The following is a 19,074-nucleotide window of genomic DNA, read 5'->3' on the forward strand; positions in this document are numbered from 1 at the left end:
CACTTCAACGCACGCAGGTCAACAGCGTAGGGTAATGTGAAAAAAAAAATCTGTGACAGGCATCATGGCGTTCAACATTTTTGACGGTAAAGCAGATGCTACTATCACTATGTGGATGAAAACATAGGAGGAGAAAACTGGTCGAAAGTCTTGCAAAGTCTCAGAGTGGGTTCACGGCTTTCCTGTATGTCTGGTTTAAATCGAGCAACGCTAAAAGGCTTCTTCTCTGAATTAAATAAGGAAGACTTTACGCTCCCATCATCACACAATAACCGACGTATAGTCAATTTAAGTATCAAAGTCTACTTGCAGCTAAAAAGAGAGTGACGGATTATACTTTGACAAATACACACACACACATAAAGACACACACATACTTGTATGTAATATACATGTATATATATATATATATATATATATATATATATATAATACATATATAATAATGCATATATATATATATGCAATTTCGTACTTAAGTATATCCCAATGACCAACTTGAGGCAGGTCTCACCTTTCATCTGTTCCCGCCTGCTTGGAGCTTGCTTCTAGTACTTCGTCCTTGACGTCCAGAAGGTTACTGACACATTCCATCATATTTCCAGCCATCTATGTTACATATATGAAGAGAATAGGATAGAATTACATTGTGAGAGATTCAATACATTATGTGAATCAAATACAACTAGAGATTGTAATTTGTCATCACTGACAAATTAAGGTGATCCGATTTTTTTTTTAATCAATGATTCGAGGTCTGATCGCAATAGGCAACACCATACAGGTTTCATCTGTATTTAGAGACATTGGTTGTGTGATGTTTGGAGTCTCATTTAGAAAAGGCAGTCAAATCTGTCATCTTTGGTTCCAAATTCTGTATACACTAGATAACGAAGATACAGCAACAAATATATAATTTAGGCATGACCATACAGGTTTCATCTGTGTTTAGGGACATTCGCCGTGTGATATTCGGAATCTCATTTAGAAAAGCGAGTCAGATCTGCCATCTTTGGTACCATATTCCGTATAACACGTCATAATAAAGAGACAGAATGAAGTATATTTGACCACTGACCTCACTTTGCACAGCCAGGATGGCATCTAAGCAAAATGTGGTTATTTTGTAAAATGATTCTTGTAACATGGTCTTTGCGTGTGCAAAATATGGAAGAGACAGGACATGTATTCACTAAGATACAGAATGAAACATTTATGACCTTTGACCCTAATTTACATACCCAAGATGGTGTCTGATCAAGAAGTTGTTATTTTATGAAATAATGTACGTGACATGAACTAAACATGTGCACAATTTGAGGGTGATAGACGCTGTTTTTCTTGAGTTATTGCAAAGAAAGTTGCAGAAGAAAAGAAACATCTCAATACATTGAAGATAAGCTTTAAATTCAACCACGTTTTTTAACGTGATCCCGACATCGTATGAAAAAAACGAAGGGTAAAATACAATAGCCCAAAGTCTCAGCTACAACATATTAAGATCTGGGAGAAATTCACCGAAGCATAAGTGAGCTATTGCTCGAAAAAGATTGTCATAGCTTCATTCGCAGAAAAACTGCACTCCCATAGAGATAACACGTCATAATGAAGATACAGAAAGAAGAATATATGACCTTTGACCCCACTTTGCACAGACATGATGGCATCTGAGCAAAAAGTGTTTATTTTGTGAAATGATTCTTGTAACATGGTCTTTGCGTGTGCAAAATATGGGAGAGATAGGACATGTATTCACCAAGATACAGGATAAAACATTTATGACCTTTGACCCTAATTTACATACCCAAGATGGTGTCCGATCAAGTAATTGTTATTTTATGAAATAATGTACGTGACATGAACAAAACATGTGCAAAATATGGGATTAATAGCCATTGTTGTTGTTCATCTATTGCACAGAAAGTAGTAGAAAGAAAGAAAAATAAAGAAAAAATTATGTTATTTTTATAGAAATTTGAAGGAGAAGCATGAAAAAACCAGAAAAAGATAAAGTTAGGAAAGGAGATTAAGACTAACTACAGAAAAAAAAGGAAAAAAAGTGTTCAAAAAAAAAAAACTGGCAGGGGTGAGCATCGAACCAGGGACCTTAGGATTACGAGTCGGATGCGCTATGCAATGACCTATTTCATGCTCCATAGGCCCTGTGTATTAAGCAAAATGACGCTGCATCGAAGCCACATGCAATTTTTCAACCAAGTTTTTCGATGTGATACCAACGTTGTATGAAAAAATGGAGGTCACACTTACGATAGCCCAAAGTCTCAGCTACAACATACTAAAATCTGGGAGAAATTCACCGAAGCATAGGTGAGCTAGTGCTCGAAAAAGAGAGTCATGTCAATTTTCACTGCCAGAAAAACTGCTCTCCCATAGAGATAACACGTAAACTGGTCAAATTTTACAAGGATACTTTCAATCCATTTTTACGAGGTGATGACGTTATTCAATCAAAATGTTGTTATTACATTGATGAAAGAACATTTCATAAGCTACAACATACTGAAATCTGGGTGAAAATTGGCGAAATTTAAGTGAGATACGCTCGAGTGAATTTGAAATTTGATGACGTCATTTGGAAAATTTACTTTGTTTACTTTATTAAGAAATTTGATATCTTTTAATCATTTTTTCAGTATCGCCAACCCATGAAATGACATGTACAACTCATCAGCTTTCAGAATATGTCAAGAAAATGGGGGATCACCGTCCATCCTGACGAGTAAAATCCGATTTAAAATTGGCGGTTTTTTGGCATAGTTGCACAGTGTATCCCCATTGACGCACGCGCGGAATTTTGAATTTGACGGGCCCGTATGACGTCATATTGAGTCGGATCGACTTGAAACTTGATAGAAATATTCCTTGACATTGTGGACATCCGATCCGTGTGAAAAAACTGAAAATTTCTATTGCATATGAGCTGTGCGTGCGTATATGCGCGCGCGCGTACGCGTCCGTCCGATTTTATCAATTTTTCAAAAAATGCTCCAAATGGTCTGAAACGTGTGCAAAAAAAATTTGAGCTCGATTTGAGCATACAAATATTTCAACGCGCGCGTACGCGCACGTACCAAGAGAAAATGTGAATTTTGAGAATATGAGTAGAATGCGCATAACTTGAAATATATGCGACGTGAATTTCATTGAAAAACTTCATTCCATTAATGAGATATGATTGAGAATGTGTTTTCATATAATGACGTCATAGTGACGTCACGGTCGACTGATCACTTTGATTTTAGTTCGATTGCCGTCTTTGGGACACGATACATACATGGTATAAGTTTGAACTTGATAGGCAGAGTACTTTCTGAGCTAACCTCTGCACAACTTTTGGGGAGAAATAAAGAAAGAAGAAGAAGAAGAAGAAGAAGAAAGAATCCGTACAGATACAATAGGTGATCCGAGAGGATACTCGGATCACCTAATAATAACAAGCTTTATTATCAACTAGAGATTGTAATTTGTCATCACTGACAAATTAAGGTGATCCGATTTTTTTTTAATCAATGATTCGAGGTCTGATCGCAATAGGCAACACCATACAGGTTTCATCTGTGTTTAGAGACATTGGTTGTGTGATGTTTGGATTCTCATTTAGAAAAGGGAGTCAAATCTGTCATCTTTGGTTCCAAATTCTGTATACACTAGATAACGAAGATACAGCAACAAATATATAATTTAGGCATGACCATACAGGTTTCATCTGTGTTTAGGAACATTCGCCGTGTGATATTCGGAATCTCATTTAGAAAAGCGAGTCAGATCTGCCATCTTTGGTACCATATTCCGTATAACACGTCATAATAAAGAGACAGAATGAAGTATATTTGACCACTGACCTCACTTTGCACAGCCAGGATGGCATCTAAGCAAAATGTGGTTATTTTGTAAAATGATTCTTGTAACATGGTCTTTGCGTGTGCAAAATATGGAAGAGACAGGACATGTATTCACTAAGATACAGAATGAAACATTTATGACCTTTGACCCTAATTTACATACCCAAGATGGTGTCTGATCAAGAAGTTGTTATTTTATGAAATAATGTACGTGACATGAACTAAACATGTGCAAAATTTGAGGGTGATAGATGCTGTTTTTCTTGAGTTATTGCAAAGAAAGTTGCAGAAAGAAAAGAAACATCTCAATACATTGAAGATAAGCTTTAAATTCAACCACGTTTTTTAACGTGATCCCGACATCGTATGAAAAAAACGAAGGGTAAAATAAAATAGCCCAAAGTCTCAGCTACAACATATTAAGATCTGGGAGAAATTCACCGAAGCATAAGTGAGCTATTGCTCGAAAAAGATTGTCATAGCTTCATTCGCAGAAAAACTGCACTCCCATAGAGATAACACGTCATAATGAAGATACAGAAAGAATATATGACCTTTGACCCCACTTTGCACAGACATGATGGCATCTGAGCAAAAAGTGGTTATTTTGTGAAATGATTCTTGTAACATGGTCTTTGTGTGTGCAAAATATGGGAGAGATAGGACATGTATTCACCAAGATACAGGATAAAACATTTATGACCTTTGACCCTAATTTACATACCCAAGATGGTGTCCGATCAAGTAATTGTTATTTTATGAAATAATGTACGTGACATGAACAAAACATGTGCAAAATATGGGATTAATAGCCATTGTTGTTGTTCATCTATTGCACAGAAAGTAGTAGAAAGAAAGAAAAATAAAGAAAAAATTATGTTATTTTTATAGAAATTTGAAGGAGAAGCATGAAAAAATCAGAAAAAGATAAAGTTAGGAAAGGAGATTAAGACTAACTAAAGAAAAAAAAGGAAAAAAAAGTGTTCAAAAAAAAAAAAAAACTGGCAGGGGTGAGCATCGAACCAGGGACCTTAGGATTACGAGTCGGATGCGCTATGCAATGACCTATTTCATGCTCCATAGGCCCTGTGTATTAAGCAAAATGATGCTGCATCGAAGCCACATGCAATTTTTCAACCAAGTTTTTCGATGTGATACCAACGTTGTATGAAAAAATGGAGGGCACACTTACGATAGCCCAAAGTCTCAGCTACAACATACTAAAATCTGGGAGAAATTCACCGAAGCATAAGTGAGCTAGTGCTCGAAAAAGAGAGTCATGTCAATTTTCACTGCCAGAAAAACTACTCTCCCATAGAGATAACACGTAAACTGGTGAAATTTTACAAGGATACTTTCAATCCATTTTTACGAGGTGATGACGTTATCCAATCAAAATGTTGTTATCACATTGATGAAAGAACATTTCATAAGCTACAACATACTGAAATCTGGGTGAAAATTGGCGAAATTTAAGTGAGATACGCTCGAGTGAATTTGAAATTTGATGACGTCATTTGGAAAATTTACTTTGTTTACTTTATTAAGAAATTTGATATCTTTTAATCATTTTTTCAGTATCGCCAACCCATGAAATGACATGTACAACTCATCAGCTTTTAGAATATTTCAAGAAAATGGGGGGTCATCGTCCATCCTGACGAGTAAAATCCGATTTAAAATTGGCGGTTTTTTGGCATAGTTGCACAGTGTATCCCCATTGACGCACGCGCGGAATTTTGAATTTGACGGGCCCGTATGACGTCATATTGAGTCGGATCGACTTGAAACTTGATAGAAATATTCCTTGACATTGTGGACATCCGATCCGTGTGAAAAAACTGAAAATTTCTATTGCATATGAGCTGTGCGTGCGTATATGCGCGCGCGCGTACGCGTCCGTCCGATTTTTTCAATTTTTCAAAAAATGCTCTAAATGGCCTGAAACGTGTGCAAAAAAAATTTGGGCTCGATTTGAGCATACAAATATTTCAACGCGCGCGTACGCGCACGTACCAAGAGAAAATGTGAATTTTGAGAATATGAGTAGAATGCGCATAACTTGAAATAAATGTGACGTGAATTTCATTAAAAAACTTCATTCCATTAATGAGATATGATTGAGAATGTGTTTTCATATAATGACGTCATAGTGACGTCACGGTCGACTGATCACTTTGATTTTAGTTCGATTGCCGTCTTTGGGACACGATACATACATGGTATAAGTTTGAACTTGATAGGCATAGTACTTTCTGAGCTAACCTCTGCACAACTTTTGGGGAGAAATAAAGAAAGAAGAAGAAGAAGAAGACTAGAGATTGTAATTTGTCATCACTGACAAATTAAGGTGATCCGATTTTTTTTATCAATGATTCGAGTCCTGATACTGCAAAGTCTCAGCTACAACATATCAAAATCTGAGAGAAATTCACCGAAGCATAAGTAAGATAGTGCTCGATAAAGAGAGTCATGTCAATTTTCACATCTAAAAAATTCCCTCCCATAGAGATAACACGTCATAGCGAACATAGAAAAAGAAGTACATATGACCTTTGACCCCACTTTGCACAGACAAGATGGCATCTGAGCAAAAAGTGGTTATTTTATGAAATGATCCCTGTAACATGGATTTTACGTGTGCAAAATATGGGAAAGATAGGTCATGTATTCACCAAGATACAGGATGAAACATTTATGACCTTTGACCCTAATTTACATACCCAAGATGGCGTCTGATCAAGTAGTTGTTATTTTATGAAATAATGTTCGTGACATGAACTAAACATGTGCAAAATATGGTGGTGATAGGGTATGTTTTTCTTGAGTTATTGCACATAAAGTTGCAAAAAGAAAGGAATATCTCAATACATCGAAGATAAACTTTAATTTCAACCAAGTTTTTTCACGTGATCCCGACAACGTATGAAAAAACAAAGGGCACACTTACGATAGCCCTACGTCTCAGCTACAACATATTAAAACCTTAGAGAAATTCACTAAAGCATAAGTGAGCTAGTGCTCGATAAAGATAGTCATGTCAATTTTCATTTCCATAAAAATTGCACTCCCATAGAGATTACACGTAAACTGGTCAAATTTGACAAGGTTACCTTCAATCCATTTTTTCGAGGTGATGTCGTCATCTAATGAAAATTGTGTATTTAATTTATGAAAGAGCATTTCATAAGCTACAACATATTGAAATTTGGGTGAAAATTGGCAAAGGATAAGTGAGATACGCTCGAGTAAACTTGAAATTTGATGACGTCATTTTGAAAATTTACTTTTTTTACTTTATTAAGAAATTTGATATCTTTTAATCATTTTTTCAGCATCGCCAACCCATGAAATGACATATACAACTCATCAGCTTTCAGAATATGTAAAGGAAATGGGGGGTCACCGTCCATCCTGACGAGTAAAATCGGATTTAAGATTTGCGGTTTTTTGGCATAGTTGCACTGTCTATCGCCATTGACGCGCGCGCGGAATTTCAACTTTGACGGGCCCGTATGACGTCATATTGAGTCGGATTGACTTGAAACTTGGTAGAAATATTCCTTCACATTTCAGACATCTGATCACAGTGAAAAAAATGGGAAATTTCGATTGCATATGAGCTGTGCGTGCGTATATGCGCGCGCGCGTACGCGTCCGTCCGATTTTTTCATTTTTTCAAAAAATGCTCTAAATGGTCTGAAACGTGTGCAAAAAAATTTTGGGCTTGATTGGAGCATACAAATATTTCAACGCGCGCGTACGCGCACGTTTTAAGAGAAAATATAAATTTTGACAATATGAATAGAATTCGCTTGACTTGAAATATATGTGACGTAAATTTCATTTAAAAATTCCATCCCATTAATGAGATATGATTGAGAATGTGTTTTCATATAATGACGTCATAGTGACGTCACGGTCAACTGATCACAATGATTTTACTTGATCTGTCGTCTTTGGGACACGATACATACATGGTATAAGTTTGAACTTGATAGGCATAGCACTTTCTGAGCTAACCTCTGCACAACTTTTGAGGAGAAATAAAGAAAGAAACAAAGAAAGAAGAACTAGAGATTGTAATTTGTCATCACTGACAAATTAAGGTGATCCGATTTTTTTTTTAATCAATGATTCGAGTCCTGATCGTAATAGGCATGACAATATAAGTTTCATCTGTGTTTAGAGACATTGGCCGTGTGAGGTTTGGATTCTCATTTAGAAAAGGGAGTCACATCTGCCATCTTTGGTACCAATTCTGTATACACTGAATAACGAAGATACAGCAACGAATACATATGACCTTTGACCCACCTTTACACTCCCAAGATGGCATCTGAGGAAAAAGTGGTTATTTTGTGAAATGATTCTTGCGACATCGTCTATATTCGTGTGCAAAATATGGCAAAGATAGGACAGGTATTCACCAAGATGCAAAATGCAAAGTCTTAGGTACAACATAAAATCTGGGAGAAATTCACCGAAGGGTAAGTGAGAGCTAGTGCTCGATAAAGAAAAGCATGTCGATTTTCACATTAAAAAAAAATCCCTCCCATAGAGATAACACGTCATAACGAAAATACAGAAAGAAGTACATATGACCTTTGACCTCACTTTGCACACCCCAGATGGCGTCTGAGCAAAAAGTGGTTATTTTGTGAAATGATCCTTGTTACATGGTCTTTGTGTGTGCAAAATATGGGAAAGATAGGACATGTATTCACCAAGATACAGGATGAAACATTTATGACCTTTGACCCTAATTTACATACCCAAGATGGTGTCTGATCAAGTAGTTGTTATTTTATGAAATAATGTACGTGACATGAACTAAACATGTGCAAAATATGGGATTGATAGCCATTGTTGTTGTTCATCTATTGCACAGAAAGTAGTAGAAAGAAAGAAAAATAAAGAAAAAAATATGTTATTTTATAGAAATTTGAAGGAGAAGCATAAAAAAATCAGAAAAAGATAAAGTTAGGAAGGGAGATTAAGACTAACTAAAGAAAAAGAAGAAAAAAAGTGTTTAAAAAAATGAAAAAAAAATATTGGCAGGGGTGAGCCTCGAACCAGGGACCTTAGGATTACGAGTCGGATGCGCTATGCAATGACCTATTTCATGCTCCATAGGCCCTGTGTATTAAGCAAAATGACGCTGCATCGAAGCCACGTGCCATTTTCAACCAAGTTTTTCGACGTGATGTCGACGTCGTATGAAAAAATGAAGGGCACACTTACGATAGCCCAAAGTCTCAGCTACAACATACTAAAATCTGGGAAAAATTCACCGAAGCAAAAGTGAGCTAGTGCTCGAAAAAGAGAGTCATGTCAATTTTCACTGCCAGAAAAACTGCTCTCCCATAGAGATAACACGTAAACTGGTCAAATTCTACAAGGATACATTCAATCCATTTTTACGAGGCGATGACGTCATCCAATCAAAATGTTGTTTTTACATTAATGAAAGAACATTTCATAAGCTACAACATACTGAAATATGGGAGAAAATTGGCAGAGGATAAGTGAGATACGCTCGAGTAAACTTGTAATTTGATGACGTCATTTTAAAAATTTACTTTTTTTACTTTATTAAGAAATTTGATATCTTTTAATCATTTTGTCAGCATTGCCTACCCATGAAATGACATGTACAACTCATCAGCTTTCAATATATGTAAAGAAAATGGGGGGTCACCGTCCATCCTGACGAGTTAAATCGGATTTAAAATTGGCAGTTTTTTGGCATAGTTGCACTGTATATCGCCATTGACGCGCGCGCGGAATTTCAACTTTGACGGCCCCGTATGACGTCATATTGAGTCGGATTGACTTGAAACGTGGTATAAATATTCCTTGACATTTCAGACATGCGATCAAAGTGAAAAAACTGGAAATTTCAATTGCATATGAGCTGTGCGTGCGTATATGCGCGCGCGCGTACGCGTCCGTCCGATTTTTTCAATTTTTCAAAAAATGCTCCAAATGGTCTGAAACGTGTGCAAAAAAATTTTGAGCTCGATTGGAGCATACAAATATTTCAACGCGCGCGTACGCGCACGTTTTAAGAGAAAATATGAATTTTGAGAACATGAGTAGAATGCGCATAACTTTAAATATATGTGACGTAAATTTCATTGAAAAATTCTATTTCATTAATGAGATATGATTGAGAATGTGTTTTCATATAATGACGTCATAGTGACGTCACGGTCGACTGATCACAATGATACATTAGATTTGCCGTCTTTGGGACATGATGCATACATGATATAATTTTGAAATTGACAGGCAGCGGACTTTCTGAGCTAACCTCTGCACAACTTTTGAGGAGAAATAAAGAAGAAGAAGAAGAACTAGAGATTGTAATTTGTCATTACTGACAAATTAAGGTGATCCGATTTTTTTAATCAATGATTCGAGTCCTGATCGCAATAAGCATGACCATACAGGTTTCAACTCTGTTTACAGACGTTGGCCGTGTGATGTTTGGAGTCTCATTTAGAAAAGGGAGTCATATCTGCCATCTTTGGTACCAAATTCTGTATACACTAGATAACGAAGATACAGCAACAAATACATATGACCTTTGACCCACCTTTGCACTCCCAGATTGCATCTGATGAAATAGTGGTTATTTTGTGAAATGATTCTCGCGACATCGTCTATACGTGTGAAAAATAAGGGAAAGATAGGACAGGTATTCACTCAGATACAAGATGAAACATTTATGACCTTTGACCCTAATTTACATACCCAAGATGTTGTCCGATCTAGTAGTTGTTATTTTATGAAATAATGTACGAGACATGAACTAAACATGTGCAAAATATGGGGGTGATAGGGCGTGTTTTTCTTGAGTTATTGCAAAGAAAGTTGCAGAAAGAAAGAAATATCTCAATACATAGAAGATAAGCTTTAAATTCAACCAATTTTTTATCGTAATCCCGACATCGTATGAAAAAACGAAGGCAACAAAACGATAGCGCAAAGTCTCAGCTACAACATATTAAAATCTGGGAGAAATTCACGGAAGGGTAAGTGAGCTAGTGCTCGATAAAGACAATCATGTCAATTTTCATATTAAAGAAAATTCCCTCCCATAGAGATAACACGTCATCACGAAGATACAAAAAGAAGTACATATAACCTTTGACCTCAATTTGCACAGACAAGATGGCATCTGAGTAAAAAGTAGTTATTTTGTGAAATGATCCTTGTAACATGGTCTTTGCATGTGCAAAATATGGGACAGATAGGACATGTATTTACTAAGATACAGGATGAAACACTTATGACCTTTGACCCTAATTTACATACCCAAGATGGTGTCTGATCAAGTAGTTGTTATTTTATGAAATAATTCACGTGACATGAACTAAACATGTGCAAAATATAGAAGTGATAGAGGCTGTTTTTCTTGAGTTATTGCAAAGAAAGTTGCAGAAAGAAAGAAATATCTCAATACATCGAAGATAAGCCTGAATTTCAACCCAATTTTTTGACGTGATTCTGACATCGTATGAAAAAACAAAGGGCACACTTACGGTAGCGTAAAGTCTCAGCTACAACATATTAAAATCTGGGAGAAATTTACCGAAGCTTAAGTGAGCTAGTGCTCGATAAAGATAGTCATGTCAATTTTCATTTCCAGAAAAACTGCACTCCCATAGAGATAACACGTAAACTGGTCAAATTTGACAAGATTACTTTCAATCCATTTTTACGAGGTGATACCGTTATCCAATCAAATTATTGTAATTTCATGTTTCAAAGAACATTAAATAAGCTACCTCATACTGAAATCTGGGTGAAAATTGACAAAGGACTAGTGAGATACGCTCGAATGAACTTGAAATTTGATGACGTCATTTTGAAAATTTACTTTTTTTACTTTATTAAGAAATTTGATATCTTTTAATCATTTTGTCAGCATTGCCACCCCATGAAATGACATGTACAACTCATCAGCTTTCAAAATATGTACAGAAAATGGGGGGTCACCGTCCATCCTGACGAGTAAAATCGGATTTAAGATTGTCATTTTTTTGGCATAGTTGCACTGTATATCGCCATTGACGCGCGCGCGGAATTTCAACTTTGACGGCCCCGTATGACGTCATATTGAGTCGGATTGACTTGAAACTTGGTAGACATATTCCTTGACATTTCAGGCAGCCGATAAGTGTGAAAAAACGGGAAATTTCTATTGCATATGAGCTGTGCGTGCGTATATGAGCGCGCGCGTACGCGTCCGTCCAAATTTTTCAATTTTTCAAAAAATGCTCCAAATGGTCTGAAACGTGTGCAAAAAAAATTTGAGCTCGATTTGAGCATACAAATATTTCAACGCGCGCGTACGCGCACGTTTTAAGGTATAGATGAATTTTGAGAATATGAGTAGAATGCACCTGACCTGAAATATATGTGACGTAAATTTCATTGAAAAAATCCATTCCATTAATGAGATATGATTGAGAATGTGTTTTCATATAATGACGTCATAGTGACGTCACGGTCGACTGATCACCATGATTTTAGTTCGATTGCCGTCTTTGGGAGACGATACATATATGGTATAAGTTTGACATTGAAAGGCAATGCACTTTCTGAGCTAACCTCTGCACAAATTTTGTCCAGAAACAAAGAAAGAAAGATTCCGTACAGATACAGAAGGTGATCCGAGAGGATACTCGGATCACCTAACTAGAGATTGTAATTTGTCATCACTGACAAATTAAGGTGATCCGATTTTTTTTTATCAATGATTCGAGTCCTGATCGCAATAGGCATGACCATACAAGTTTCATCTGTGTTTAGAGACATTGGCCGTGTGATGTTTGCATTCTCATTTAGAAAAGGGAGTCATATCTGCCATCTTTGGTACCAAATTCTGTATACACTGAATAACGAAGATACAGCAATGAATACATATGACCTTTGACCCACCTTTGCACTCCCAAGATTGCATCTGATGAAATAGTGGTTATTTTGTGAAATGATTCTCGCGACATCGTCTATACGTGTGGAAAATATGGGAAAGATAGGACAGGTGTTCACTAAGATACAAGATGAAACATTTATGACCTTTGACCCTAATTTACATACCCAAGATGTTGTCTGATCTAGTAGTTGTTATTTTATGAAATAATGTACGAGACATGAACTAAACATGTGCAGAATATGGGGGTGATAGGGCGTGTTTTTCTTGAGTTATTGCAAAGAGAGTTGCAGAAAGAAAGAAATATCTCAATACATAGAAGATAAGCTTTAATTTCAACCAATTTTTTATCGTAATCCCGACATCGTATGAAAAAACAAAGGAAATGAAACGATAGCGCAAAGTCTCAGCTACAACATATTAAAATCTGGGAGAAATTCACCGAAGGGTAAGTGAGCTAGTGCTCGATAAAGACAATCATGTCAATTTTCACATTAAAGAAAATTCCCTCCCTTAGAGGTAACACGTCATAACGAAGATACAAAAAGAAGTACATATGACCTTTGACCTCAATTTGCAACGACAAGATGGCATCTGAGTAAAAAGTGGTTATTTTGTGAAATGATCCTTGTAACATGGTCTTTGCGTGTGCAAAATATGGGAAAGATAGGACATGTATTCACTAAGATACAGGGTGAAACACTTATGACCTTTGACCCTACTTTACATACCCAAGATGGTGTCCGATCAAGTAGTTGTTATTTTATGAAATAATGTACGTGACATGAACTAAACATGTGCAAAATATAGAAGTGATAGAGGCCGTTTTTCTTGAGTTATTGCAAAGAAAGTTGCAGAAAGAAAGAAATATCTCAATACATCGAAGATAAGCCTGAATTTCAACCCAATTTTTTGACGTGATTCCGACATCGTATGAAAAAACAAAGGGCACACTCACGGTAGGGTAAAGTCTCAGCTACAACATATTTAAATCTGGGAGAAATTTACCGAAGCTTAAGTGAGCTAGTGCTCGATAAAGATAGTCATGTCAATTTTCATTTCCAGAAAAACTGCACTCCCATAGAGATAACACGTAAACTGGTCAAATTTGACAAGATTACTTTTAATCCATTTTTACGAGGTGATACCGTTATCCAATCAAAATATTGTAATATTATGTTTGAAAGAACATTAAATAAGCTACATCATACTGAAATCTGGGTGAAAATTGACAAAGGACTAGTGAGATACGCTCGAATGAACTTGAAATTTGATGACGTCATTTTGAAAATTTACTTTTTTTACTTTATTAAGAAATTTGATATCTTTTAATCATTTTGTCAGCATTGCCACCCCATGAAATGACATGTACAACTCATCAGCTTTCAAAATATGTACAGAAAATGGAGGGTCACCGTCCATCCTGACGAGTAAAATCGGATTTAAAATTGACAGTTTTTTGGCATAGTTGTACTGTATATCGCCATTGACGCGCGCGCGGAATTTCAACTTTGACGGGCCCGTATGACCTCATATTGAGTCGGATTGACTTCAAACTTGGTAGAAATATTCCTTGACATTTCAGGCAGCCGATAAGTGTGAAAAAACGGGAAATTTCTATTGCATATGAGCTGTGCGTGCGTATATGAGCGCGCGCGTACGCGTCCGTCCAATTTTTTCAATTTTTCAAAAAATGCTTCAAATGGTCTGAAACGTGTGCAAAAAAATTTGAGCTCGATTTGAGCATACAAATATTTCAACGCGCGCGTACGCGCACGTTTTAAGATATAGATGAATTTTGAGAATGTGAGTAGAATGCGCTTGACTTGAACTATATGTGACGTAAATTTGATTGAAAAATTCCATTCCATTAATGAGATATGAATGAAAATGTGTTTTCATATAATGACGTCATAGTGACGTCACGGTCGACTGATCACAATGATTTTACAAGATTTGTCGTCTTTGGGTCACCATACATATATGGTATAAGTTTGACATTGATAGGCAATGCACTTTCTGAGCTAACCTCTGCACAACTTTTGGGGAGAAATAAAGAAAAACGAGAGATTGTAATTTGTCATCACTGACAAATTAAGGTGATCCGATTTTTTTTAATCAATGATTCGAGTCCTGATCGCAATAGGCATGACCATGCAAGTTTCATCTGTGTTTAGAGACATTGGCCGTGTGATGTTTGGATTCTCATTTAGCAAAGGGTGTCATATCTGCCATGTTTGGTACCAAATTTTATACACTATAACGAAGAAACAGCAACAAGTACATATGACCTTTGACCCACCTTTGCACTCCCAAGATGGCATCTGATGAAATAGTGGTTGTAATTTGTCATTACTGACTAATTAAGGTGATTCGATTTTTTTTTTTTAATCAATGATTCGAGTCCTGATCGCAATAGGTATGACCAAACAGGTTTCATCTGTGTTTAGAGGCATTGGCCGTGTGATGTTTGGATTCTCATTTTGAAAAGTGAGTCATGTCAGCCACCTTTGGTGCTGATTCTGTATACACTAGATAACGATGATACAGCAACAAATACATATGATCTTTGACCCACCTTTACACTCCCAAAATGGCATCTGAGGAAAAGGGGGTTATTTTGTGAAATGATTCTCGCGACATCGTCTATACGTGTGCAAAATATGGGAAAGATAGAACAGGTATTCACCAAGATACAAGATGAAACATTTATGACCTTTGACCCTAATTTACATAACCAAGATGGTGTCCGATCAAGTAGTTGTTACCTTATAAACTAATGTACGTGACATGAACAAAACATGTGCAAAATATGGGGGTACTAGGGAATGTCTTTCATGTGTTATTGCAAAGAAATTAGCAAAAAGAAAGAAATATGAAAATACATCGAAGCTAAGCTTTCATTTAAGAGAAGTTTGTCGATGTGATTTCGACGTCGTTTGAAAAAACGGAGGAAACATTGCCGATAGCGCAAAGTCTCAGCTACAATTCATATTAAAATCTGGGAGAAATTCACCGTAGGATAAGTGAGATAGTGCTCGATAAAGACATTCATGTTAATTTTCTTTTCAAGAAAAACTGCACGCCTATAGAGATAACTCGCAAATGGGTCAAATTTTACAAGGTTACCTTCAATCTATTTTTACGAGGTGAAGACTTCATCAAGCGAAAAATTTGATTGATTAAAACTTATAGAGCATTAAATAAACTACAGCATACTGAAATCTGGGTGAAAATTGGCGAAGGATAAGTGAGATACGCTCGAGTAAACTTGAAATTTGATGACGTCATTTTGAAAATTTACTTTTTTTACTTTATTAAGAAATTTGACATCTGTTAATCATTTTGCCAGCATAGCCATCCCATGAAATGACATGTACAACTCATCAGCTTTCAAAATATGTAAAGTAAATGGGGGGTCATCGTCCATCCTGACGAGTAAAATCGGATTTAAAATTGGCGGTTTTTTGGCATAGTTGCACTGTATATCGCCATTGACGCGCGCGTGGAATTTCAACTTTGACGAGCCCGTATGATGTCATATTGAGTCGGATTGACTTGAAACTTGGTAGAAATATTCCTTGACATTTTAGACATCCGATCCGTGTAAAAAAACGGGATATTTTCATCGCATATGGGCTTTGCGTGCGTATATGCGCGCGCGCGTACGCGTCCGTCGATTTTTTCTGAAATACTCCAAATGACCTGAAACGTGTGCAAAACAATTTTGAGCTCGATTGGAGCATATTAAAATTTCAACGCGCGCGTACGCGCTCGTTTACCAGGGTCGCGATGAAATTTTATTAAATATATCGATAGAACTTGACTTGAACTATATGATATGTAAATTTCATTGACAAATTCCATTTCATTAATGAGATACGAATGTGAACGTGATTTCAGATAATGACGTCATAGTGACGTCATGGTTGACTGATCACAATGATACATTAGATCTGTCGTTCTTATAACGTGATACATATATGGTATAAGTTTAAAAGTGATAGGTGAATGACTTTTTGAGTTAATCGCTGCACAACATTTGAGGAGAAAGAAATAAAGAAGAAAGATTCAGTACAGATACAATAGGTGATCCGAGAGGATACTCGGATCACCTAATGAAGCTAAGCTTTGATTATTTTAGCCGAGTTTTTCGACGTGTTTTTGACGTCGTATGAAAAAACAGAGGAGCCATTACGATAGCGCAAAGTCTCAGCTACAACATATTAAAATCTGGGAGAAATTCACCAAAGGGTGGTGAGCTAGTGCTCGATAAAGACAATCATGTCAATTTTCACATCTAGCAAAATTTCCTCCCGTAGAGATAACACGTCATAATGAAGATAAAGAAGGAAGTACATATGACCTTTGATCCAACTTTACACAGACAAGATGGCATCTGAGCAAAAAGTGGTTATTTTGTGAAATGATCCTTGTAACATGGTCTTTACGTGTTCAAAATATGGGAAAGATAGGACCGGTATTCACCAAGATACAGGATGAAACATTTATGACCTTTGACCCTAATTTACATACCCAAGATGGCGTCTGATCAAGTAGTTGTTATTTTATGAAATAACGTACGTGACATGAACTAAGCATGTGCAAAATATGGTGTTGATAGAGTATGCTTTTCTTGAGTTATTGCAAAGAAAGTTGCAGAAAGAAAGAGATATTTCAATACATCGAAGATAAGCTTTAATTTCAACCAAGTTTATTGACGTGATCCCGACATGGTATGAAAAAACAAACGGCACACTTATGATAGCCCAAAGTCTCAGCTACAACATATTGAAATCTGGGAGAAATTCACCGAAGCATAAGTCAGCTAGTGCTCGATAGAAATAGTCATGTCAATTTTCATTTCCAGAAAAACTGCACTCCCATAGAGATAACACGTAAACTGGTCAAATTTGACAAGGTTACTTTCAATCCATTTTTATGAGGTCATGCTGTCATTTAATCAAAATTGTTTTATTACGTAACTGATAGAGCATTTAATAAACTACAGCATACTGAAATCTGGGTGAAAATTGGCCAAGGATAAGTGAGATACGCTCGAGTAAACTTGAAATTTGATGACGTCATTTTGAAAATTTACTTTTTTTACTTTATTAAGAAATTTGACATCTGTTAATCATTTTGCCAGCATAGCCATCCCATGAAATGACATGTACAACTCATCAGCTTTCAAAATATGTAAAGTAAATGGGGGGTCATCGTCCATCCTGACGAGTAAAATCGGATTTAAAATTGGCGGTTTTTTGGCATAGTTGCACTGTATATCGCCATTGACGCGCGCGTGGAATTTCAACTTTGACGAGCCCGTATGATGTCATATTGAGTCGGATTGACTTGAAACTTGGTAGAAATATTCCTTGACATTTTAGACATCCGATCCGTGTAAAAAAACGGGATATTTTCATCGCATATGGGCTTTGCGTGCGTATATGCGCGCGCGCGTACGCGTCCGTCGATTTTTTCTGAAATACTCCAAATGACCTGAAACGTGTGCAAAACAATTTTGAGCTCGATTGGAGCATATTAAAATTTCAACGCGCGCGTACGCGCTCGTTTACCAGGGTCGCGATGAAATTTTATTAAATATATCGATAGAACTTGACTTGAACTATATGATATGTAAATTTCATTGACAAATTCCATTTCATTAATGAGATACGAATGTGAACGTGATTTCAGATAATGACGTCATAGTGACGTCATGGTTGACTGATCACAATGATACATTAGATCTGTCGTTCTTATAACGTGATACATATATGGTATAAGTTTAAAAGTGATAGGTGAATGACTTTTTGAGTTAATCGCTGCACAACATTTGAGGAGAAAGAAATAAAGAAGAAAGATTCAGTACAGATACAATAGGTGATCCGAGAGGATACTCGGATCACCTAACTAGAGATTGTAATTTGTCATCACTGACAAATTAAGGTGATCCGATTTTTTTTTTAATCAATGATTCGAGTCCTGATCGTAATAGGCATGACAATACAAGTTTCATCTGTGTTTAGAGACATTGGCCGTGTGGGGTTTGGATTCTCATTTAGAAAAGGGAGTCATATCTGCCATCTTTGGTACCAATTCTGTATACACTGAATAACGAAGATACAGCAACGAATACATATGACCTTTGACCCACCTTTACACTCCCAAGATGGCATCTGAGGAAAAAGTGGTTATTTTGTGAAATGATTCTTGCGACATCGTCTATATTCGTGTGCAAAATATGGCAAAGATAGGACAGGT

General features: G+C 36.4%; 1 protein-coding gene across 1 annotated transcript in view; it reads right to left on the reverse strand.

The window, feature by feature from the left end:
- LOC139709027 (adhesion G-protein coupled receptor G6-like) overlaps positions 1-19,074 on the reverse strand; it is a 101,908-nt gene that overhangs the window by 43,373 nt on the left and 39,461 nt on the right. Inside the window, exon 4 of the mRNA XM_071620995.1 lies at positions 515-609. Within this exon, the coding sequence (XP_071477096.1) occupies positions 515-609 (95 nt within the window). The remainder of the gene's footprint in view (positions 1-514; positions 610-19,074) is intronic.

The sequence above is a fragment of the Diadema antillarum genome, unplaced genomic scaffold (assembly GCF_040938485.1).
Source record: "Diadema antillarum isolate AM-2024a unplaced genomic scaffold, OU_Dant_1.0 seq00001400_RagTag, whole genome shotgun sequence".
Lineage (NCBI taxonomy): Eukaryota > Metazoa > Echinodermata > Echinoidea > Diadematoida > Diadematidae > Diadema > Diadema antillarum.